Source organism: Zingiber officinale, chromosome 5B (assembly GCF_018446385.1).
Source record: "Zingiber officinale cultivar Zhangliang chromosome 5B, Zo_v1.1, whole genome shotgun sequence".
Classification (NCBI taxonomy): domain Eukaryota; kingdom Viridiplantae; phylum Streptophyta; class Magnoliopsida; order Zingiberales; family Zingiberaceae; genus Zingiber; species Zingiber officinale.
Window position 1 is genome coordinate 97,160,522 of NC_055995.1, and position 25,894 is coordinate 97,186,415.

Sequence of the window (25,894 nt, forward strand, 5' to 3'; positions counted from 1 at the left end):
TTTTGCCGTTGAATTTATGAGAACCACAGTGACTTGTGGCCAACGTGTGGTGTTGGGTTCCTTCCTCCTTTTGTGGCTGGCGTAGCTTAACTAATGCTCCAGAAACATGTAGGAGCTCTCAGTGAGCACATCCATGGCCTGCAAACTCCCTCCTCCCTCCTCCTCTCTCTCCCCTCCTCCTCCATGGATTCAAGCTCTAGACCAGAGACTCCCCATCAAGAACCATAGCGTCGTCGTCATGTCCACAGGCTCGGAGAAACACGCCTCTCCTCGCAGAGCTTCGCGATCAGAAAGCGTCACGGAGGAAACCAGTAATGAGTAATCTTCTTATTTCTTGTTTGTGTTTATTTGTGATGGAGCTGAAACTTGATTCTGTGCTCGATTTCATGAGAGGCTCATCGGCGAGAAATCAACTGGATCTCCTGCAGCAGCTGGCATCTCCCACTTCAGAAGGTTACGAAGGGGTCGATGGAGGTCTGAGGCGGACCGTCCGTGAGCAGCTGAGTGAAGCAGTAGGAGGCAGAGGCGGCGAGTTCACGCTCCCGCTGGGGAAGAAGCTGAAAGCGAGCCTCAGTTCTTTGACGGTGTCGCAGAGGAGAAACATCAAGCGGCAGGCGTATCTAAATGAAGTGGGGCAGAGGAACGACTCGGCGTTCTTCGCGACAGTCGGCGCGTTTGTTCTTCTTCCGCCGTTGGCCATCCTCGCCGCAGCCGTGGCAACTGGATACGTGCAGCTCTTCCCTTGATGTACTTGTTACAGATCAAAAGTAGAAGAACAAGTTCCGATATGTCATAAGGAAAAAGTAAAGGAGATATTTGTTAATTTGCACCTTAAATAAAAATAAAAAAAATAACTGCCCTTGGTTTTTACTACCTGTTAAAAGAACAAATTTTTCTTTTTACAAAATTGAAAGAATGTCCTTAAACAAATAAAAAATAAAAAAAATTTACGAAGTCGTCCATGGCCAGGGGCGGATCCAACCCCGGGCCGGCATCGGTCGTCCCTTTTTACTGAATGTGAAACTCTTATGCTATGTTTATTCTAGAGAGAATGTGGATGAGAAAAGAAAATGAATCAATAATAGAAAATTATCTTTGGAGGAAGAGAAAAAAAAGGGTGAAAAAATCTTTTTCTTTGTACACTTGTTTACCTTGATAGAGGAAGGTGAATACTTATGATGTAATTTTGTAAATAAAAAAGGGTGCATGCGTCATTTTTTTAGTACATAGTGTAATTTTGTGAGTTAAAAAGGTTACATGCGTCATTTTTTTTGGTATATGATGTAATTTTGTGAATGCAAAAGGGGTGCATGCGTCATTTTTTTTCCATCCGCTGCTTTCCGTCCGATTTTGAGGTGATCGATTTTGGTTCCAAAATTATCCGCTGATGGATTGCGTTACTTTTCCTTCGAAAAATTTTAATGAAGTAAACGATGGAAACTTTTTTACCGTGAAAACTTTTCCTTAATTTTACTTTCCACTCTCCCAAGAAAACAGAGCCTTAGTATTATGAAATTTTTTATCTCTTATTTTATATAATAATTATCACTCCATGCTTAAATTTCTCATTCCTTGTTCATCAAATATTTCATTTCTAAAATATCATTTATCTAATCTTGTTATAGCAAGTATTATCTCCTCAGGGCCGTTCAATGGAACATATGAGATATTATTATTATATTTATATAAGATTCGAATTAGATAAAATTAAGATAAATATTTTCATTATGGATTACCACCTGCTTATAGTAATTATCAGTAGTTATTATAATATTATTTGCTACTTTTATATATGGTAATAGGTAAAGCGCTCGGTCCAGTACTCCTACTAATTCCCACTAGGAATAATGCGTTTTTCTCCCTTCACTTCCGAGATTCGGCTCTGTTCATCACTTTCAATCTTTCATACTTATTTATTATAATAGCTAGTCATATAGAAATTACTAAATAATCATTACAATTGTTTTAAAATAATTTTGATAAATTTTAAATAATTTTGATAAGTTGGTAAAAAATAATTTGATATCATAATTTTTAGTATTCGGAGTTTAAATTTAGAGTTCAAATTTTTAAAATTTAAGATTTAATGACAATGTATAGAAGTTAATTGGCAGGTGCTATAGTGTATATAACTATTACAATATGAAAAATCAAGTAAGAGTTTAGGATTTATAGTTCAAGATTTTAAGATCTAGGATTTATTGGTAATGTATAAAAGTTACTCGATAATTGATACTGTATGTAAAATCTATTTGATAGTTGTTACAATATGAAAAATCAACTGATGCGACGATGGAAGAAAGTCTATTTGACATGAAGTCAACTGCTGGGTAGAGGTCAAAGTAAAGACGATTAACGTCTTTATGTCAAAAGGCTGAACGGAGAATAATTACGATGGTCGGTTGGGTCGGTCAAGCCCTAACTCAAGCTCGGAAGGATACGTAAGACAGCCGACGCTCGATGCTCGACGCACGATGCGGAGTGGTAAGATGTTGTACGGGACCTGGCTAGGGGCGTAGCAAAGTCCCGGCTGAGGGACTCCCTGCTCGACCAAGCAACGGGACTTGGCCAGGGGCGCAACGAAGTCCCCGCCGAGCGGTTATCTCGCTCGGCCAAGCAACGGGACCATTGTAGTATCTCTAGACATCTTTTTGGGAGATAGTACCGCTGACACGAGGCATGGTCGGCAGACGGATCGTACGACCGAAGCTTCTACTGTCGCGTTAGGGATATATATGTCCTATTAAAGTATGGTGTCAGAGTTACTTTCCTGATAAAGCTCTTTCATGGAACGTTTGGGAGAACGTGTCCATGCCTCGAGAAGCTTGCACGGTGCCCACTAGGACTCTATATAAAAAGGAAGTCCTTCACATGCGGAAGTACGTGTTACAATTGAATTCCACTATTGCTCTGCTTCTCTATATTTTTCGATAACTGACTTGAGCGTCGGAGGTCAACACTGGAGATTCCTTCCCTAGCCCCGCACTGACACCGTTTATTTTGCAAAGCTGAGTGAAGTTCGAGTTCGATCAACGAAATCATCACTTCCCAACTTTTCAATTTAACGATTTCGGACATGATCATCGACTATTTATTAAAATCTTAAATCCTAAATTATACAACTATTACATCAAAATACTTCATTAACTTAGTCAAAATTATTTAAATACTTTATTAATTTAGTTAAAATTATTTTAAATAGTTTAAAATCATTTCAAAACAGTCCGAACAGCTTACATAGTAATTATTATAATATATAAAAATTATTAAATAACTACTATAATTACACTAGATTATATTAAATATTACACATTGTAATAATTATCCAATGGTTATTATTAGTTATAATTGTCATAATAAAGTTGAAAGTAAGAGTATTTTCAGAATACAAAATCCAATAGGGTGCCTTTTTTTAACAAAAGTGCCCATGATTTATTTAGTTTGGAGCGGCCTTTTTTATGTTTTATCCATTTTCCCTTAAAGTATATTTTTTTATTTACTTTATTTTATTAAAAAATTACTATTTTATTAAGAATATATACGAATATATATATTGACTAACTAAATTTTGATGAAATTTAAAATTAAATTATATTATATTATTTTTTTGACACAAAAATAATTTTAAAATTTATTAATAATTTTCACATATGTATCAATTAGGAACCTGACTCAATTATGATATATTATTAAATTTTTCTTCATTAATTAATAATGATCTAGAGTTCAAGACTCGACGTATTACTGAGAATTTTTTTCATTAATCAATTAAAGATTTAGAATTCGAGACTTAGCAGTAAAGAAGAGAGTCTCTCCTTGCATTACTAATATAATAAATTAGATTAATTTTAATCAATATTAAAATAATTTAAAAGTGATTTTAACTATTTTTTTAATCAAAATTGTTCATTATTATAATGTATTTAGCCATAGTATTAAAATAATTTTGATCAAATTAAATTAAATCATGGGAGCAATTCAAATAATATTAGAATAATTTGAAATATTATTAGAAATTAAATTTCTATTTTTAAATTCTATTATAGTTGTCTTATTAATTATATTGCAAAAGTTATTTTTAAGGTAAAGGTTTTATTAATATTAAATATGTTTAAATATTTTTATTACACTTTTAACTAATTTATTCTTGTTAATAATTGAGCAATTCATATTAAGAGAATATTTAAGTAGTAAAATGGACATTTAAAGAGTAATTCAAAAGTATTAAGAATTTTGTGGGTAGTTTTGCATATTTCCATCCTTTTCGATATTTAATTTGCAGACCAGGCGCTTGCCGGAGCCTAAACCACGCCCTTCCCAGTCGCATCTCCAATTCCAAAGGTCGGAGAACCCTAGCGGTGGAGGCGACGACCAATTCGCTGCCATTTCTTCCCCTGGTACAGCTTTGCATCTGATCTCCGTCAGTATCCGCATGAGGAACACTATGTGCTTGTAGTGCTGCTGCGGTCGGCGTCGGACGCGGTGGAGCAATGGCATACAGAGCGGACGACGAATACGACTACCTCTTCAAGGTTGTTCTGATCGGGGACTCTGGCGTCGGGAAATCTAACCTCCTCTCCCGGTTCACCAGGAATGAGTTCAGTCTCGAGTCCAAGTCCACTATTGGGGTCGAGTTCGCTACCCGAAGCATTCGGGTCGATGATAAGGTCATCAAAGCTCAGATTTGGGACACCGCTGGTCAGGAAAGGTTCGTATGGCCCTTCCTCTTCTCTCGATTTATGAGGATTTTGATTTGGGCCTAATCTGCCCTTATGATGCATCGATTTATTTGACTGCTTGAATCTTTTGTTCGGCATTGGCTACTTTGGTTTCAGATCTGTAGTTTCATTTGTCAGATCTGAGACCCTGGTTCTTGTTCTCGATGAAATCTCAGTTTTGTGAGTGAGATCTTGTTCAAAATTGTCCATTTCGCTCGAGATGAATAATGATACATTAATAACTTTTCTAGTTTTTGAATGATGAATTTTGAGTTGTTCTCAACGACCCAGATCAAAATTCACCAGATCTAGCGAGCCATGTGTGGCACCTGTTAATATTTGAAGGCTCCTAAATTTAGTTATTTTATCCTTACTCTTCTCTCGATGCATCTAAATAACTGACGCTTACATAGATGGTAGAAGCAGATAAATCCGTATAATTTCCGATATTTAGGTGCACATTAAGATAGTTCAACTTATACTATTCCATTATTAACCTGAAAATTCGACTGTCTACTCCTACCTCTGAAATTCACTTTTTTTCTTAGCAATACTAAATATTCCGCAAGGCATTTTACGTTTTACATGTAATTTATATGAAAAAGTCTATTTCTATGAGTTCTTATATTGTTATTTAGTAACCTAGCAAATATTTGATTGGGAAATCAATGTCTAGAAAGTGGCTGAAGCAATGCCAGTAGTTAAGTTCATTATAATGCACGAATTGTATTTCAAAATATGAGCATCTTTGTTCAACTTTAATGGGTCCATTGGCCTAGTAAATTGGTTAAATACACCCTATAAAGTGCATGATAAACATAATCTTGGTTGGGGGTGTAATTGAACTGAGCCGAACAATAAGAGACTTGAACTCGAGATCGGTTCATTTTACCTAAGCTCAAGCTCGGCTTGTAATGAAATTAAATAGTTCGCAAACGGCTTGAGCTCAGTTCGAAAAATGGCTCATTTAAAAGTTAAATGAGCTTGGTTCGAACTCGGCTGATTAATATATAAGATATATATATATATATATATATATATATATATATATATATATATATATATATATATATATATAAATGAGTTTCTTAACGAACATGTTCGCGAATCTCTAAATGAACATGTTCACGAGCCCACGAATCAAATGCTGTTAAGCTCGAGCTCGGCTCATTAACTTAATCAAACGAACTCGAATGAATTTTTTTTTTGAACCGAGACTTGAATAGCTCATGAGCGACTTTGCTCATTTACACCCCTAGTGGTCAGTTTCAAAGAGTCCATTATGTGTTATGATGGTATATAAATCTACAGGGGTTTATTCTTAAGCATCACATAGCTCATGTGGTTTTTAGGGTTTTAAACCTTGTTTTGCCGAGTTACTTCTGATGTGCCTATCACTTTGAGTTCATACGCTTTGATTATAACAATATAACATGATAACGTATCCCAATAAGCTTACCAATTCATGTTTAAGAGTAAGAGTTACACCTTTTAGTTAAATTGACCTGTCTCAAATATGTCACTACAATTCTTACTTGACAAATCAATTTCTATTTATTGGTGCTGTGATTATCTCTCCAAGGATGATTATTTATCTCATTTTACTTATGTGTTTAATGTCCAGTAAAATTGCATTTTTATGGTATATATCTCTATATTTTAGGCAACTGCTTTTTTTTTTTTTTTGGGGGGGGGGGGGGGGGGGAGACTAAGTTAAGAATTTAATTTTATCAAAAGTTGTCTAAGTCGTTAATTGTTATAATTAGTTGGAACTTTTAAAAAACTTGTTTAGTTTTTTTAGAAATGTTTGATAGGTTTTATAGGTCATGTCCTCAAACTATAAAAAGGAGTTACGATCCCATGTAATAGATACGTTTTTGAGTTAATACAATTTGTAATTTCATTTTCTTTGGATGAGAATCGGCAACGTTTCTCTAGGTGAGGATTGCATCATTATCCTTCCGCTGTGCTATGTCAAATGATATTAGAGCTTTCCTCTGAGTGAGGATTGTATCTTTGTTCACTCTGCCATGTTGCATCAGAGACATTTCAGTTTAATTATGATCTATAAGTAGAAAATGATGGTTTCCATATCTAAAATGTTGTTTTCTTCCAATTATATTGTGCGAGTCTTTTGCAATATTTAGTTTTGGAAAATATTGCTATCTGCATGTAGAACAAAATGATTCACTTTTGTAGACATTATCTTGCTGTCGATGGTATACTTGTTTGTGTAAACAATGCTTATAGACTGTAGCATTTCTGTTTACCTAGATACCGAGCAATCACAAGTGCATATTACCGGGGAGCAGTGGGTGCATTGATTGTATATGACATCACTCGTCATGTAACTTTTGAAAATCTTGAAAGATGGTTGAAGGAGCTTAGGGATCATACTGATTCCAACATTGTGATCATGCTTGTGGGAAACAAGGCAGATTTACGCCACCTTAGAGCCGTCAGCACTGAGGACGCAAAGGATTTTGCAGAAAGGGAGCGTGCATTCTTCATGGAGACATCTGCACTGGAATCAGTGAATGTGGAAGAAGCCTTCACTGAGGTGCTGAGTCAGATCTATAACATCGCGAGCAGGAAGGCGCTGGAAGCTGCTGATGACTCGGCAACTTTGCCAAAGGGACAAACAATCAACGTTGGCAAAGATGATGTTTCAGCCGTTAAGAAAGTCGGTTGTTGTTCAACTTAACCCGAATGACAACTATTCAAAAAATTATCAAAGCATTTACTGGCATCTTGCTATGTTTAGTTTGTCTTGTGGCATTGATGGAAGTGGTTCCCCTTGGAAGGTTACTGGTATGTTATTGTAAGTTTAATGAGATGATTTAAAAGTAGGATCTTAAAACTGCATTCTTGTCTCAAGACTTCTGTTTAGGCATATTGAAACTAAGATTTGCCTTCATGTGTCGATTGTTTCCCTGCAAAACATTGTACCTTTCTTAATTCGGCTTATACTTTTCTCAACGAGTACTCCCCCACTTTAATGCATGTCTCTTTATAGTGATTTCGCTGCTTGAAATGTATCGACAATTGCTCTATTAAGGATGATACAATAAACTTAATCTCTAAAGTTCGAATTCCAATTGTAGCTCACTAAATTCGATTTTTCACCGATGGAAAGATAAATCTAAAAATGCTGGCTACTTGAATGAGCCTTTGTGAGTATTTTTTTATTAGAATCTTTGTGAGTATTTTTCGATTTATTCTAATAGTCGATGAAAATTGTTTAAGATGGATATTTAGATTATTAAAAAAAATAATAATAATAAACTTATTCTCTTGTGCTTGATTTAGGAGAATGTTATATATATATAACTTTTCCTGCACTACCGTACACGACTGTGACTGTGCCAATCTCAATCAGTGTTTTTTTTTCCCATCATGTTTTTAATAATTTTTTCAGCTTCTCCTATTTTTATTTTCTTTTGGTCTCTCGATGTTGTCATCGCCATCCTTCGGCGCTGCCTGCTGGTTGAGACCCGGTGTCAGACGCCAACCCTCGTCGTGACTGGAACTACTACAGCCGCTAGATGCCTCTCATCGTTAGTCCTTCATCGCTGTCTACCGAGTGAGATCCGACGTCAGACGTCGACCCTTGTCACGACTGGGACTACCACAGCCGCTAAACACCTCTCACCGCCGGTCCTTCATCGCTGCACGTCGGGTGAGACTCGACGCCAGACATCGACCCTCGTCGTAACTAGGACTACCCAGTCGCTAAACACCCCTACGTCACGAACTAGGTTTCCCTCTCAATGCTATCCTTCATCATTGCTGTCGCTGTCCTTTATCAGGAGCAACCAACATACTAGGTTTTTCCTTAGGACGCCGTCCAACTCTCCGTCCCTATGAGATCTTGCAAATTAAGGTACGAGGAAAAACTTACTCATGGAAATTGAAATGAACACTTTATTTTAACCTATGTATATGCACACTTTATTTTAATCTAACAAAAAAGCATGCTCATGGAAATCTACCCCGGAGACATGATTCGGTGGAAGTACTTGAGAATTGAGATAAAGCCATAGAGGTCGGGGATCAAATCTCCGCATAGAGTTTCACCACTTTTGTAGACCCCTGCCAATACACTTTCCACTTGGACTTCCCCACTTTATCTCCCTCCTCCCAATGATAGTGGGTAGCCTAAAGGGCCACTAATGTGACGGATCACTTGACCTAGCCAAAGTCTGCTCATGTGAATTGAATATGGCATCCTTGATCATCTCCGCATCCTTAACTTGATCATCTCCGACCTAATGATCCGACCTAATGATCATGGGTCATGATCCTCTGAATAAGGTTATTTAGGTGTTCGAGTGGCAGAGAAATCAAAGGATCCTGTTCTATGTTGTGGACTGTTTTTTTTTTCCTGGAGAAAACATAAACAAAGAAATATGATAAATGCAGCTCCATAGTCAATAAAATCAAGGAAAGACCACCAAATTCAGAACTGGTTTTAACAAAATAAGTATAATGTTAAAAAAAAAACATAAGACATCACTTCATACAAAGTATTATACCCACCAATAGCAGGAATCAAACGACCTTGAACACAAACCAGACTTCATGACGCTAAAACATTTGAAATCACTTACCAAGAAGCAACAACCAAGTCATGTTCTTGATCTACCTTGACACTCCGTAAGAGATTCATAGACCCATGTAAGTTGTGACTTGGCACCTATCATTCGAGTGCACTGGCCGTCAAGTAATCGGATACATTCAGAAATCAGGAATAAACAGAAGCTATTGTCGAGAAAATTTACATAGAATAAGTAGGTGACATGTCAATAGTCAAGTTTCCAAAGACAAGAAGGCTGCTCAGCTTTAACATGTCTAACAGCCTCATTACGGCCTTTACCAAAAACCGAGTCAGGAAAATGCAACATTTCAGTTGCATAAGCAGCAAGAGGCTGTATGTAGTCGCTTGAGGCAAAACAAATCCATACTAGTAACAAGATTAATTTAGTAGCTCAAAGGGTTGGTAATATTCCCTTATGTTCCATAACCGTCATTTAAGCTTTCAGTAGTATAAGCATATTGGAGATTAGGCCCATAAGAAGTGTTCTCGTCCAGAGAAACCATCTGGTTGGGAGCATGCATGGTGCTTGGAGCATTTTCCTTTTGATCGATAACTACTGATGGTTTATATAAATTTTCAGGCATATCTTTCTGATTTGCTTTCGTCCTACTCTTAGAATTCTTCTTATGATCCACAATGTTATCTGCTTTGAGTCTTCCCATCTGTTGCTGCAGATCCACAAGTGAGTTACCAGTCAACTTTGCTTTGGAGCCTTTCTTTGGATCAACAAGTTTGAATTCTAGTCTGTACAATGCAAAGGCCTCACAATCATTGATCTCATACTCATACATGTGCCACTCATAGTGAGTGAGTGGCTGTGGATCCATATAGTAGGACCTTTTTAAACCCCCAAACTCTTTCATGATTTGCTTTCTAGATTCATGCCAACCACGGCCATTGTAATCTGGTAAAGACCTTTGCTTTCTGTTTCCACTCTCAAATGCCCTTCTTGGCTTGTCAAAGAAAAGCCATTCTCTAAGTGATTCACCTTCAAGGACACACAGATCGAATAGCTCTGTATGATAAAATAAAAAACAGGTTATGGACTGGATTACAGGATAGCTAAAAGTTGTGATTGAATGAGCAGAAAATAATGCTTCTGACGATGCCATACCTGGAGCATTCCATGGAGACTTTGCAGTTGCAGCACCTTCACAAACTGGAATCCCAACATTTTTGCCGAGTATCTTAGCACTTAGAGCTGACAAAAGTGGGCCATCTTTTAAATCAATGCCACCAGGGCGTAGCACTGGTGTCATACCAGGTGGACCTTCATTAATTGCTAGAGTTGCATGGAAGCTACTACAGTAATCTTGGCACCATTCAGAACCCTGAGCGGGTCTTGGACAATCCCAAAGGGCACACTTTGGCCTCAAAAATGCAGATGGTGGGAGGCATATAGTTGGCAGCACATCTGACATATGGGGAAATACATCTGGACCATTTTGCTCAGTAGAATTCATGTTAACATAAAGCTCATGGGGAATTTCCTGATGCAAATTGTATTGCTGATAATCAAAGTGATTAGTCTCTTGCAGGCAAGTGACAGCAGCATCCTGTTGACCAGTAGGGAGGTTGCCTTCATAATGACCAGCATAAAGGTAGTCCTCCTGCCCAGCTACTTCCTGATGCACGTAGTACTCCTGCAAGAAGACAAGAAAAATGTAAATTTTCAAGATACAGATTGGAATAAAGAGGACCAGCAGGTCATAAAACTGTCCACTGAAACCAAATGCATAGAACAGGATTATATTCCTAGGAAGATGTTAACAGTAGAATATAATGACTAGACCATGATAAAGAGGTACACATGCAAAAAGAAAAGGCATCCAATTTGAAATTCTAAGTGAAATTTCAGAAATGAAAATCTCCAACAGTAGCAACAATTCACGTTTATAATAACCAAGGGGCATAGAATGCAAAACACAACCAGATATTCTGCACCAACACTAAAATTGCATCCTGATATAATAGAAAATTTGAGATAGTAAAGTGAGATTTAAGATTATAAGAAAGATCATTATCTTAGTATAGAAATTTAAGCCAAAAGCAGAATGACACATGTTAAAAATAGCAGCAAATTTGCAGTTTAGAATAAACCAAGAGACAGAATGCAAACATGACCAGAAATTCTGCACCAACTCTAAAATTGCCTCCTGATATAAATAGGATAATGTGAGATAGCAAAGTGAGATTTAAGATTATAAAAAAGATCATTATTTTGGTAGAAATTTATGTCAAAATTATGTCACATGTTTGAATAAGAATATTGAAAAAACAATTATGAAGAAAAAAGAGATGAATGAGACTGAACTCAAAAGAAAAACCTAGAACATGAGGCAAATTTCTTCCCTCAAAATTCAAACCAGCCCATAATCTAGAGTGGTAAACCTTATCTGATTTTTTCTAACTGTTAAAGAGTTAGGAAACAAAGAAACTTGAAAACATTTCCAAAGAACTTGAATACACAAAATGACATAAGGGAAAGGTCATAAGGATGCAGGTTTTAGCATGATTGCCTGTCATGTCAATGGATGGGGTGTCCAAAAAGTATATCAAAGTTTTGGTGAATTGCTCTTTCATTCATGTTTGTGGAGTGCATTGATACATCAATGCCTCTTTTGTGAAATTCGGTGAGAAGATATATATATTTCTTGACAATTTTGTTGAAAAAAATTAGAGAAAAGTTTCATATGTGTGATGATTGACAACGGGAGCAATTGTGTCAGTGGACATGCATTCAATTATTGTTAGTAACTTCTATCATTTGCTACTTGTTTTATTTACTTATGTAGTTTGTAAAATGTGAGACCTCATTTGCATTGGACTTCATACACAACATATTGTATAGGTCTACGTTGGGCATTAGCAAGAATTTCTGAATGAGCATTAGAAGAATTCCATTACCTGCTTAATTTCAATGTTGAATTGACAAAAAAATTGGAGTTTTGAATATGATGAGAGGAAACAGATGTTATATTCCACTTTTATTAGGGGATTAATTAGCAGCAGTGATTTAAAAATTGTGATTATTTAGGGTCTAGTAGATGGGTTTGAGATTAAATCATTGGATTTAGAGCTAAATGGTTATATTTATGGGCTATTTTGTTGTACTATAGCTGATTAGGGTTCTATTTATGGTTGTTTGACTTTGCATTACTATTCCTCCTCTTCTCATCCGTGAATAGCCCCAACTTCTTTCCTTCATGATTTAGAAAACGTAAGCAATTTTCTACCATAAGAGTTCCCTTGTTTCCTGTCTTTTACTCACCAAGCTGCCAAATCTTTTTCTTCAGCCAGTGGATGACTCGCTCCATGTCAGTATCTCTCATTCTTTGGGTTGTAAGATCAAAGATATCTGATTAAAGATCAGTAGTCTTTCTCTTCATGTGAGTACATGATTCTCTTTTGGTGAGTGTTTAAGGTTGTGCTTTGTGTTTCCTACCTTGACGAGGCCATTCTTTGACTCATCCTAATAAGGAAAAAAACCATTCACAAGATAAATTTATAATTAATGCAGAGAGCTAAAGTGATAATCAAAAGGCAACACAGGGAGATCTTGAGCCAAAGATGCAGTATCACCATGTAAATGCAATTGGAGTGCATTTGAAATGAACGTGTAAGTAATGGGTTACCATACTAAAGTTTCAGATGCTATGAGAAAAAAAAATGTAGACTATTTCAAACTTCTCTCTTCTTTCAAGTCTTGGAAACTGGGGACCAAAAAGAAGATGCTATGAGAAGAGACGAGGAAAATTTGGGACAATATGACAACTACATCAATGTTCAAGGAAGGAGTTAACAAGTCCTCTCAGGGCGGTGCGGTGGTTGAGGCATAGGATATTGCCACATGAGGTCTTGGGGTCGAAACTCGACGCATCCAGCATGCCCTCCCCCATGTCTTGGCCACTTGCACTAATGGCTAATAATCACCTGTGATTTACCTCCTTCGTGTTGACCTAGGAACAGGTTGGCGAGGGCGCTGGGGGCGAGCGATGACTTTTGCCGTAAGGAAGGAGTTAACAAAAAAAAGGAAGAAATTAACAAGCTTTGTGTCCATTGGTCCCACACTCACCTTTGACTGAGTGATTGGAGAAGTTGGTCACAAGTTCAAATACAATACTAATGTATGACAAGTGTGCTAGTCAATATTAATTAAAAAAAAGGGTAGCCCGGTGGACGAAGCTCCCGCCATGCGGAGTCCCGAGGAAGGATCCATTGTACGCAGCCTTACCCTGCTTTTTGCAAAAGACTATTTTCAGGATTCAAACCTGTGACCTTTAGGTCACAAAGCAACAACTTTACCGTTGCACAAGGCTCCCCTTCCTAGTCAATATTGATTGTTGTGAGAAAATTAATTTCAAAGTAATATCAATTATATTTGTTCAACAACCTAGTTAAAATAGAGTTATTGATTGAAGAAAACATAATGGTTGAAATGAAGGAGGGTGTTAGCCATATTTTGTGATTTTAAGGTACCTCTAAAGCTTGCAGGGAGGTTTTACAAAACAATGGTTAAACTTGCTATGTTATATAAAACTGAATATTAGGTTATAAATTGAGCGCGCTAATGGAAGATGAGAATCATAGATATGAAGATGTTAAGTAGATAAGAGGGCATATGAGGATAGAGGATGGACTAGATAAGAAATGAAACTATTAGAGAGAAAGTTAGGATTACACCTATTTAGGAAAAACTCCGATAGACGTGTTTAAGATGGTACAAACATATACTTAGGTGACCAATAAATGACCCAATTAAGCGATGCGAGATTATGACAAATACATACATTAATCAAGGAAGAGGAAGACCAAAAAATACTTGATTAGCAACAATACAACAAAGTAAAATTCATTTAAATATAGATAATGATATAGTAAGGGATCGAGGCCAATAGCGTAGAAGGATCCATATAACCAACCCCATTAAATTTGATAAAGGCTTAGTTGATATTATTGTTGCTTGAAGAAAACATGTAAAAAAAGACAAGTCTTGAAAACATAGAATTCTGTAGGCTCATCATAAATTTTGCATCTTTATATGTGTCTCAAACAAGAACAACTAGTATTAGAGAAAATCTAAGATAATTGAGAATAGCCACCATAAAATGTGATGAACAAGCAACAAAAGCTACTTTTAAAAAATTGCATGCCTTAATGGATCTTGTAACTATTGGACATTTGAAATTTGTTCTATCTTAAACAGATGTTTCTTTATAGGACATGTCAATGGGCAATGTATCATGTAGAAAATTATACCAAATTGTTCCTTTAGTTTACGAACATGAGCTAAATGCTTCTTCACCTCTTTTTTTCTATGCTGTGACAGTGTGCTACATTAGTTGCATGTTTCTGACCATACAACATACCTGTGCCATTGGAACCAACTGAAGATTTCTCTTAAACTGATGGCACTGCCACTCTAGAGTTTGTACAAACTTTATTCCCACTCTCCTGAATAAATTTCATCTCCTTTATTAATAGCTATAAAAGGTATAAATTTGAGATTTAAAAAATAATACTTCTAGTCTGATTAGTTTTCTTTCTGGAAATAACAGCAGCTGCATGTCCAGACTATTTAGGGTCGGCGTGCAGGAAGATAACACAAATATCACAAACACAAAGTCCACTCTAAAAGCAGCGGACAGAGACAATCATGGGTGCTCTAAGAAAGGAAACAACACGCACAAAAACACTGAAAACAACAAAAAATCCTCTAAGATAATATTTACCTCTTGAAAGAAAGTAGCAGGTTGTCCATCACCTTGCACGACTACACCATCAGTTTGCTGCAGCTCCACCTGTTCCGGCTTGGGCGCGTTCACGAACGCCAACTCGGCTAGCTTGCTCGTCGCATCGTCCTCCTCCTCCCTCAGCTGCAACAGCCGCAGGGTCTCGGAGAACAGATCCGAAGTGTCCGGGGTATGCCCCTGGCCAAGTGGAATCAACCAGAATTTCAACTCGCCAAAGCCAAGAGCAAAAAAACCGGAAAGCGAATAGTGCTAGGTTGGATTAAAATTACTTGGAGGGAAGTGGCGGGCGAAGCCTGATTGAGCTCAGCCTTCCACTCGCGGAGCATCTGGTGGACCTGTTCCTCGAGAACGGCGACATCGGCGGCGCGGCTCTCCTTGAGGGCCGATTGGAGGTCGGTGAACTTCTCCTGGAGGTCATCCACCCGGTTGCGGGCCTTGTCCTTGAACAGCTGGTGCGACGCCGACTTGCAACCCTTCCCCATGGCGGAGATTCGATCGATCGGGCTGGGATCGGAACCCTAGAACTTGGAATTGAGGGGGGATCGAGGACGACGAGGGGAAACGTACACCGGAATCGGGAGAAGAAAGAAGGGGAACAACAAAAAAAAAAAGAAGAGAGGATTTAGTGAATTAATTAACTGACCCCCGTAACGCCGTAGGCGATGGAGAAAAGTAAAAGCGAAAAGGGTTTTATAGGCAGCCGGATAAGCTATGAGCTTTCTGACCAGGTGAAACTTGAAACTTTAAATTATGTTTTCTTAAACTGAAATTATAAATTCCCTTTAAATATTTATTTACTTAAAAAAAAAAATACTATATAATATCCGGAAATAAATTAGAGAGAATTAAATTCCGGTACCTAGAGTTTAGAGAAAATACACCCGATCTTCAGATTTTCAGAAGTTAAACGTAACAACCCAGTCCCTACCATCATTCACCATCAATTTAATTTTTGACGTCTTAACAAAATTTTTTAATTGACAAGACTACCATCATGGTACATTAGACATGTTTTGTTGTTCTTATGATATGTTATTTTTGGTTGGATTTATCCAAACTTTTCAAAATCTCAGTTCCTGCATCTCAAAAGAAGCACAGAGCATCAAGTAAAGAATTACATTGTGGAGTGTACGTATTTGATTGTAGCAGTTTGCATATTAACAAGGTTTCAATCGGATGGAGATTTTCACCCTGGTGGAAATGTAATACTTATGTTTCAATCAGATTTACGGAAAAAAAAAAAGGATTCGAGTTTGTTAAAATGATGACACCATTTTATTATTGTAGGGTACATCGATGGAGTCTTCCTGTAATAGCGTCACAATCGATAACTTATGATTTGAAAACTTCTCTTGTGTTTATGGTAGAAAGGCAACTATTTTGGTATCAAAATCTCAAAAAAATCCAATCAGGTTGTATTATTATTGTAGCACTCATGGATGGTTGAAGTGGGTTGTCACAGATGTGGTAGACAACAACAATTGCTACGCAAATGGTAAGAGGAAATGGAGGACTGAGCATGGTTATTCGTCAACGAACATGAAAACAGAGAGGAACGAGGAATGCAACTCCTCATCAATGAACTTCAATTTGAGCACTATATTGTTGTGTAGTTTGGTGTTGGTAAATCTGGTTTTGTTGGCTATCTATATGCTTGTTTGGTAGTGCAATTGTTTAGGAGATGAATTGGAACATTATGATTTTATCAGTTTGTTTGGAATGATTGGAACATTATGACTATGTATATGCTTAGGTTGATCATGATTTTCAAATTTGTGAGGAATGCTCTGGGTATATCATATTACTGCTAGTTTCAAATTGGATAGAAATGATGTAGGAATTAGATTGCTCCTAGTTTTCAAGTGGGTCAGGGATAGATATTTCAGGTTAGAGTTTTGTATTTGTAGTATAAATGTATGATATTGTATTGAATTTTAAGCCCTTGAGCATTTTGTGTCTAATATATGAATTTTGTCTGGGCAAATGTTGAAATTGTCAAATTGATTATTAATTTTAGTAACTTTTGCTTGTGTGAGATAGGGTAATTAGTTGAAATTTCTTAACTGATGTTTTATGCATGCATTGGTACTCTTAACTGCTTTTATGAATGCTTTGTAATCTTAATTGCTTGCTCCCATTATATAAGGGGAGGGAGCTAGTTTATGACAAGGAACTTTTTCGAGTAAAGCTCTTATGTGTATAATTTCTTATTTTTTTGAAAGAACTTTCACTACAAGAAAATTAGTCTATCATGATACACATAAATGTTCTTATTGCATATTTATGGTGATACTAATATTTTGGTGACATCTATCAAAAACGCCCTATAAAGTGATATCGTCTTAGACCCTCCTCAATTTCCTGACATTTTATAATGTCGTTATACAATATCAATGCTAATATCAAAAGTGTCCTAATTTAAAGATATAACGACACTCTAAAATGTCAAGAAAAATCTTTTTTTAAGGACATTTATATATGTCGTATTATCATCATAACAGTGACAATGCTAAATATTACCAAAACTCATTTATTATGCTATTTATATTTTTTATAAAGACAATAAAAAGTGCCAGTAAAAATAATTTATAAAATCATTTTAAATGTCACCTTAACTAATCTATTATGACATTAGCAAATGTCATTATAATAATTTATAAATATATTTAAAATAATCATTAATATTTATATAGAATATATAATATGAATTCAATATTTGCACATCATCACAATCCATCCACTATTTAGAATAGAAAAAAAATTATAAAATACAATTTAAAGTGCAAATAGATAATCTAAATTCATCCAACAAATATTTGAGTCAAAGTTATGTTAGGATGTATACTAAAAGTCTAGCTTTTTGTATGAACATTTATATTTTGAAATGAGAATCACTCTGGTCAAATGTTGCATGTTAATGCAGTTGTCCATTTAATTTATATTGTAGATAACATGGTGTGTGATGTCATACAGAAGATCATGTTATCAGTTTCTTATAAATTATAAATAATAGTTCACAACCAAGATGGATTGGGACAAATCATTGGAATGGTTGTAGTGTAATTTGGTATTAGTTTATCTTTGTTGGTTGCTACTCGGAAAACCTATAGGTTCCACTGTACAAAATTTTTGTACAAAGGTCTGAACCTTTTCCTAGCTACCATGTGTTCTTTTAAATTAAATTTTGGATCGCCTGCGGAACTTTACACGTTTGATCCAAAACTTAATCTATTTGTTCTTTTAGGTTTTGACTTGGATCTCCTGCGGAACTTAACACGTTTGACCCAAGTCTCCTTAAGTTATTAATTCCATTAAATATTAATTTCCATAAAAGGTTCCCAGTACTGACGTGGCGAGGCACATGGCCTTCTTGGATATGGGAGCAACCACCACCGACTAGACAAAACCTTTAATAGAAAGCTAATATTTAATTTCCTAAAATAACTTTAGGTTAACCAAAGAGAACAATCAAATCACAAGGAAAAGAAAGAAACTAAAGAACACAACTTCGAAAATCCATATTCGAAACACTAGAACGTAAGCCTATTGTATTTAGTATTATTTCCAAAAATAACTAGTATGATGCGGAAAGAAAAATTACTAGTTATACCTTTTAGAAAAACCTCTTGATCTTCTACCGTATTCCTCTTCTTATCCCGGACGTCGTGTGGGCGACGATCTTCCGAGACGAGAACCACCACGCACCTTCTTCTTCTCCAAGCAAGGTTCGGCCACAAGAAGAACCACCTCCAAGGAAGAAGAACTTGATCACCACCAATACTCCAAGGGATCTTCAAGATGAGGCTTCCTCCTCTTCTTCTTCTCCTTCCTAGGTCCGGCCACCAACAAGAGCTCCAAGAGATGTATGGTTCGGCCACCAAAAGAGAAGAAAGGAGAAAGGCTAGGGCCGGCCACAAGAAGAAGAAAAGAGGGAGAAAATAGAATAGATTCATTAGCAATGAAGCCTCCTCTACCCCTCTTTTATAATCCTTGATCTTGGCAAATAAGGAAATTTTAATAAAAACTTCCTTAATTCTTTTGCCATTGAAAAGGAAAATTTATTTAATTAAAATAATTTCCTTTCTCAATTTTATAATGGTGACCACAAGAAAAAAACTCCAAGCAAATAAAATTTTAAACACCAATTAAAACTTCCTTATTTGCTTCCGAATTTTATAAAATTTCTCAATAATTTTATCCCTTCATGATTGGTTTATAAAAGGAAATTTAATAAATTAAAATCTTTCTTTTAAACATGTGAATAAAAAGAAAGTTATCTCTAAAATTAAAATCTCTTTTAATCTACAAATAAGGAAAGATATCAAATCTTTTCTTAATCTCTTATAGAAACTTATAAAAGAGAATATTTAATTTTAAACTTTCTTTAAATCATGAATATGTTTAAAAGGAAAGTTTTCTTAAAATTTAAAATCCTCCTTTAATCAACAAATAAGGAAAGATTTCAAATTTTAAACTCTCTTTAAACATATAGATGATTTACAAATAAGGAAAGTTTTTACCAAAATTAAAACCATCCTTTTAAACTACAAATAAGGAAAGAGATTAATCTCTTCTCTTAATCTTTGTAGAAAGCTATAAAAGGAAAATTTTAATTTTAAACTCTCTTTAAAAACATGATATCCACATGAGAAATAATTTTAATAAAATCCTTTTAATATTCTAGTGGTCGCCACCTAAGCTTGGGACCCAAGCTTTGGCCACCAACTTAACTCATCCACTTGGTCTTGGCCGGCCCTAGCTTGAGTTCCAAGCTAGCTTGGCCGGCCCCATTGGATGGGTAAGAAGGTGGGTATGCGGTGGGTATAAATCTCTATATACTAGAGGATACGATAGGGACCGAGAGGAGGAATTGGTTTTGATCTCCCGATAAAATTAAGCATCCCGTGTTCGCCCCGAACACACAACTTAATTTTATCAATAATAATTCATTCCACTAGAGAACTATTATTGAACTACCGCACCAATCCCAAATTACATTTTGGGCTCCTTCTTATTATGAGTGTGTTAGTCTCCCTGTGTTTAAGATAACAAATGTCCACTAATTAAGTAAGTTACTGACAACTCACTTAATTAATATCTAGCTCCAAGAGTAGTACCACTCAACTTCATCGTCATGTCGGACTAAGTCCACCTGCAGGGTTTAACATGACAATCCTTATGAGCTCCTCTTGGGGACATTCTCAACCTAGATTACTAGGACACAGTTTCCTTCTATAATCAACAACACACACTATAAGTGATATCATTTCCCAACTTATCGGGCTTATTGATTCATCGAACTAAATCTCACCCATTGATAAATTAAAGAAATAAATATCAAATATATGTGCTTGTTATTATATTAGGATTAAGAGCACACACTTCCATAATAACTGAGGTCTTTGTTCCTTTATAAAGTCAGTATAAAAGGAACGACCTCAAATGGTCCTACTCAATACACTCTAAGTGTACTAGTGTAATTATATAGTTAAGATATACTAATACCTAATTACACTACGACCTTCCAATGGTTTGTTCCTTTCCATCTTGGTCGTGAGCTACTGTTTATAATTTATAAGGAACCAATAACATGATCTTCTATGTGTGACACCACACACCATGTTATCTACAATATAAATTAATTGAGCAACTACATTTATCATAAATGTAGACTTTTGACCAATGTGATTCTTATTTCTAGATAAATATTTATACCAAAAGCTAGGCTTTTAGTATACACTCTAACAATCTCCCACTTATACTAAAAGACTAAGCTGTCATATCTGCTGCCATACATCTGATTCCCATGCCTTTCAAAAAGCTCTTGCCTTAAGGACCTTAGGTTATCATCTGATGCAATCTAGGCGGCAACAACTTCTCCTCGTTTATACGATTTCTCGTATTGGGTGGTACTTGCGCTCTATTGTGTTTACTTGCCTTATAGACTTATGGTTTCTTCGAGTTTGTTACTGCACCAACATTATTACAACAAATTGTAATAATCTTTGGACAAACCAGAAATCATATCTAAATCTATCTTGAGGTTATTGAGTCATTCAGCTTTTATGGCTACCTTAGAGGCTTGCCATATACTAAGCTTCTATGGTGGAGTCCAGATAAACACCTATGCTTATCACTCTTCCATAGTTATGACTTTACCTCCTAAAGTAAACACAAAACCCCGAGGTTGACTTAATATTGTCCCTGTCCGATTGGAAGTCAAAATCCATGCAACCCATAGGGACCAAAATAACTGCCTTGTAAACTAGCATATAATCTCTAGTGCCTCTAAGGTACTTATATGCTTTATTGCAGTCCAATGTCCTTGTCTAGGGTTACTTTGATATCTACTAACTATGCCCTTGGCAAAATAGATTTCTGATCTCGTGCATAGCATACATTAGGTTGTCTAACTGCCGAAGCATAAAGAACTGCCTACATGTCCTCAATCTCCTTTGATGTCATCGAAGACATCCCTTTAGATAAAGACACTCCATGCTTAAAAGGTAAGAAACCTTTCTAGGAGTCTTGCATGCTAAAAACGAGCAAGGATTTTTTCGATGTATTAAACTTGGGATATATCTATATATATATTTTTCTTGCGATCCCTTATTACTTTGATCACAAAAATATATATATTCTCCCAAGTCCTTTATATTGAATTATTTGGACAACCATACCCTTACTTCTGACAACATTTTGATATTGTTTCCAACTACCAAAATTGTTATCTACGTATAGTACAAGAATCACCACCACGTTTCCATCACACCATTTGTATACACAAGACTTATCCGTTTACTCAATAAATCCAAAGGTCTGGATTACTTTGATAAACTGGATGTTCCAAGACCTTGAAGCTTTGCCTCAGTCCATAGACTGATTGAGCTTTCACACAAGATGCTCTTAGCCCTTTGTAATGAACCCTTCTGGTTTGCTTTATGTGGATGCTATCTTCAAGACTTCCATTAAGGAATGCTGTCTTGACATCCACTTGCCAAATAGATAAAAGAATCTGGATAGACTTAAACATGGCTACCAGTGAAAAGTTTCCTTTTTCATCAAGCCTTGCTTTTGAAAGTTTCCACCTTCCTGTCTATTCCTCTTTTCCTATTATAGACCTTTTTACACCCAAAGGCTTTTACACCATTTGGTGTTTCTACAAGCTTCCAGATTTTATTAGAATACATATATTCTAATTCTGTTATTCATTACTCTTTGCCAAGATGTTGCATTTTTATCTTGGAGTGCTTCGTCATATGTCCGGAGATCAGGTTCATGTCCTCCAGGGATCAAGTCAAAAAACTCTCCCAAAACATGAATCCTTTTAGGTTGCTTATCAACCCTCCCACTACGACAAGGCACTTTCTGCAATTGTGTATCATTTGTGATACGTGTTGCAGTTTCCTTGTGGTATCTCATCTTGTACAGTTGGTACTAGATTAGACATGTCTTCTATTATTTCCTTAAGAACAAATTTTCTTATGGGCACATAGTCATTTTCTAAAAATCGGTCATTGATAATGACCTTCTGATTTTTAAGACTATAAACCTACTTTTGTTTCTCTAGGATAACTCACAAACAAGTGAACTCCTGCCCAACTTATCAGTGTCTCTCATATGCTAGACCACCCAAATCCGAATATACTAGGCTTATGCCCATTCTGCAATTCTATGGGAGTAGAGAGTTCTGACTTTAGAAAGTATTATGTTCACTTATTTGTGTATATCCTTAAAACAAATTTGGTAATAACTCATCATCGATCTAATTATTCCATAAGAGCCTTATACCTTCCTTTTCTACACCATTCGTAGGGTGTACCGGTGTAGTTAGTTGGGATTGAATCCCTACTTTTGATAAGTGACTCCTAAATTCTCCCAAGTGGTACTTGCCACTACGATCTCACCGTAGTGTCTTAATACTTTTACTTTGACGTTTCTCCGCATCAGCCTTGTACACTTTGAACTAATCAAAGTACTTAGTCTTGCGGCACATTAAGTAAATGTATTTGTATCTTGAATAGTTATCTATAAAATAGATGAAATATTCGATACTACCTCTTGCCTGGATAGTCATAGGATCACATAAATCAGAATGAACCAATTCCAACATATCTTTGGCTCCATACCCCTTAGACTTAAAAGCTTCTTGGTTATTTTTCCTTCCAAGTAAGACTCGCAGGTTGGAAAGATTTCCACTACTAATGAACCCAAAAGTTCATCAGCTACCAATGAATCCTACTCAAGTTAATATAACCTAGCCTTAGATGCCAAAGATATAATTGGTTCATCTCCGAAGGTTGCTTCCTCTTAAAGTTAGAAGATGTGTTATAATTTCCATTTATTACATCGTGGGATTTATTGGATTATAAATTGTCAACCAACATACCAGAATCGATAACTTGTCTATTTTTCTTGATAACAGCTTTGTTATCAAAATAGACACAATATCTATTCTATAATAGTTTGGAAACTGAAATCAGGTTCTTCCTAAACTTAGTACGTAAAGACAATTACTAATAATCCAAATTTTATTCTCATTAGAGAATAAACCTCTCCCACTGCAATAGCTGCTAGCAGTGCCCATGTGGACGGTGTTTTTTATTTTCATTTAGTTGTCGGGTTTCCTGGAATCCTGCAATGAATCAGTGGCTCACATATCTACACACCAGGTACCGGTAGATAACTCCACTAAACATGTTTCAACTAATGAATAAAATACACCTATATTGTTCTTAGTTCTAAAAGGACAGTCTACCTTAATGTCCAAATCCTATTTCCAATCAATTATAATTGGGACCACTAAGTATATCAGCTAGGGATTGACCATTATCCTAAGAATCACAAAAATATTTGGTTAAGACCAACACCTTAAAAATTCCCATGAATTTTGTATGCCACGTTAGTGTGGACGTATACAAATTCAAAGAGGAAATTTTATCATTTAATTTTATTATCTCGTCATCCTTACTTTATGACGAATAAAATAGTTGGTCTATCTTTAATCAAATATTTGGGCAAGACTCTAAATTTAAAATAATATTGATTCCTCTAACAATACTATTTAAATTTACCAACACCTCAAAACACCGTGCATTTTGCATGCCACGTTAGTGTGGACGTATACAAAATCAACATTTGTAAGAGGAGGGTTTTCACCCAATAACTATCTTGTCAACGTAACTTTATGACAAATAAAATTATCTCAAACACCGTTAATTTTGTATGCCACGTTAGTGTGGACGTATACAAAATCAATCATTTGTAAGAGGGGTTTTAACCCTTTAATTTTATTATCTTGTCAACCTAGTTTTATGACAAATTAATAGTTGGTTTTATTTGGTCACACAAATAATAGCAGTGACTCCGATGGGGAGGATACTATTAGATATGTCTAAGTGTATACCATTACTTGACACTAAGTCCATTAATAAGATTATGCCCCTTCCGTTGGGGAAGATCACACGCTCTTAATTAACTTCCTATAGTCATCCAAAAATGGAAGTCTGTTCTAGTGATCTGCAAACTAGCTCATCCGTTATGGAGGAAGGCACTCAGAGCCAACGCGCAAGCTTGTTTGCATCACTTACAAACCAGTAATGGAGACCACGGGATTTACTTAAAAATCCCTCTCCCACTTAGTTATTTATAAATGAGGAATTTTAACTATGCTAGCCTACTAAACTTGTAAACTAACATGCACACACAGTATAAAAAGCAATAAATAGAAAATCTAATTTTCAACTATTATGGCTTTAATCTTTAGTTGTCCTCTGTGTGTTGTCATCCCAAGCTACTGCCATATTTGGCCACTGCCTCTGGGTCTAGCTGTCGCATCCATCTTGCTCCTAGTTCTGCTGCGCCTCTGGTCCATAGAAGGTTCCACGCTTTGCAAGATTCGATCCACGACATAAATAGAATTTTACATTTTTGATCCTATATTCCATAAAAGGAATGTACATGTATCTAGATCAAAAATAAAATCCTAATAAAACTAAATACAGCTCCTGCTGTATTTTATAATACAATCATGCACACACAATAAAATGCCCTTGACATGTCCAAGGGTCCAATCACACACATAATAACTATAAGCCATAATAGTTGGATCCTGCATCCATAAAGTTAGCACATCCTACTATTATCCTGCCTAAATTATGTATGACATGTGCATAATTAGACTAAATACCAAATACACAGAGGCAAAACCCTAGCTCTGATACCAATTGTTGGTTGCTACTCGGAAAACCTATAGGTTCCACTGTACAAAAATTTTTGTACAAAGGTCTGAACCTTTTCCTAGCTACCATGTGTTCTTTTAAATTAAATTTTGGATCGCCTGCGGAACTTTACACGTTTGATCCAAAACTTAATCTATTTGTTCTTTTAGGTTTTGACTTGGATCTCCTGCGGAACTTAACACGTTTGACCCAAGTCTCCTTAAGTTATTAATTCCATTAAATATTAATTTCCATAAAAGGTTCCCAGTACTGACGTGGCGAGGCACATGGCCTTCTTGGATATGGGAGCAACCACCACCGACTAGACAAAACCTTTAATAGAAAGCTAATATTTAATTTCCTAAAATAACTTTAGGTTAACCAAAGAGAACAATCAAATCACAAGGAAAAGAAAGAAACAAAAGAACACAACTTCGAAAAACCATATTCGAAACACTAGAACGTAAGCCTCTTGTATTTAGTATTATTTCCAAAAATAACTAGTATGATGCGGAAAGAAAAATTACTAGTTATACCTTTTAGAAAAACCTCTTGATCTTCTACCGTATTCCTCTTCTTATCCCGGACGTCGTGTGGGCGACGATC

The 25,894-nt window shown here is 36.0% G+C and overlaps 3 protein-coding genes across 4 annotated transcripts in view; 2 read left to right on the forward strand and 1 right to left on the reverse strand.

Annotated features, from left to right (window-relative positions):
• Positions 1–11: 11 nt before the first annotated feature.
• LOC121985118 lies at positions 12–1,058 on the forward strand. Its single transcript, XM_042538401.1, has 2 exons — positions 12–311; positions 394–1,058. Exons 1-2 carry the CDS (start codon positions 134–136, stop codon positions 744–746), a joined length of 531 nt encoding a protein of 176 aa, XP_042394335.1. The 5' UTR covers positions 12–133; the 3' UTR covers positions 747–1,058.
• A 3,233-nt stretch (positions 1,059–4,291) lies between these two features.
• LOC121985119 (ras-related protein RABA1f) lies at positions 4,292–7,635 on the forward strand. The gene is made up of 2 exons (XM_042538402.1): positions 4,292–4,708; positions 6,993–7,635. Exons 1-2 carry the CDS (start codon positions 4,491–4,493, stop codon positions 7,420–7,422), a joined length of 648 nt encoding a protein of 215 aa, XP_042394336.1. The 5' UTR covers positions 4,292–4,490; the 3' UTR covers positions 7,423–7,635.
• A 1,834-nt stretch (positions 7,636–9,469) lies between these two features.
• LOC121985120 (transcription factor VOZ1-like) overlaps positions 9,470–25,894 on the reverse strand; it is an 82,162-nt gene continuing 65,737 nt past the window's right edge. The window contains exons 1-4 of one of the 2 annotated variants that reach the window (XM_042538403.1): positions 15,338–15,709; positions 15,048–15,245; positions 10,430–10,958; positions 9,470–10,330 (exon numbers count right to left, since the gene is read on the reverse strand). In XM_042538403.1, coding sequence (XP_042394337.1) covers positions 9,729–10,330; positions 10,430–10,958; positions 15,048–15,245; positions 15,338–15,550 — 1,542 coding nt within the window. In that variant the 5' untranslated portion in view covers positions 15,551–15,709 and the 3' untranslated portion in view covers positions 9,470–9,728. Of the gene's footprint in view, positions 10,331–10,429; positions 10,959–15,047; positions 15,246–15,337; positions 15,710–25,894 lie in introns of those variants that run through there. The other variant, XM_042538404.1, reaches the window with a different exon arrangement.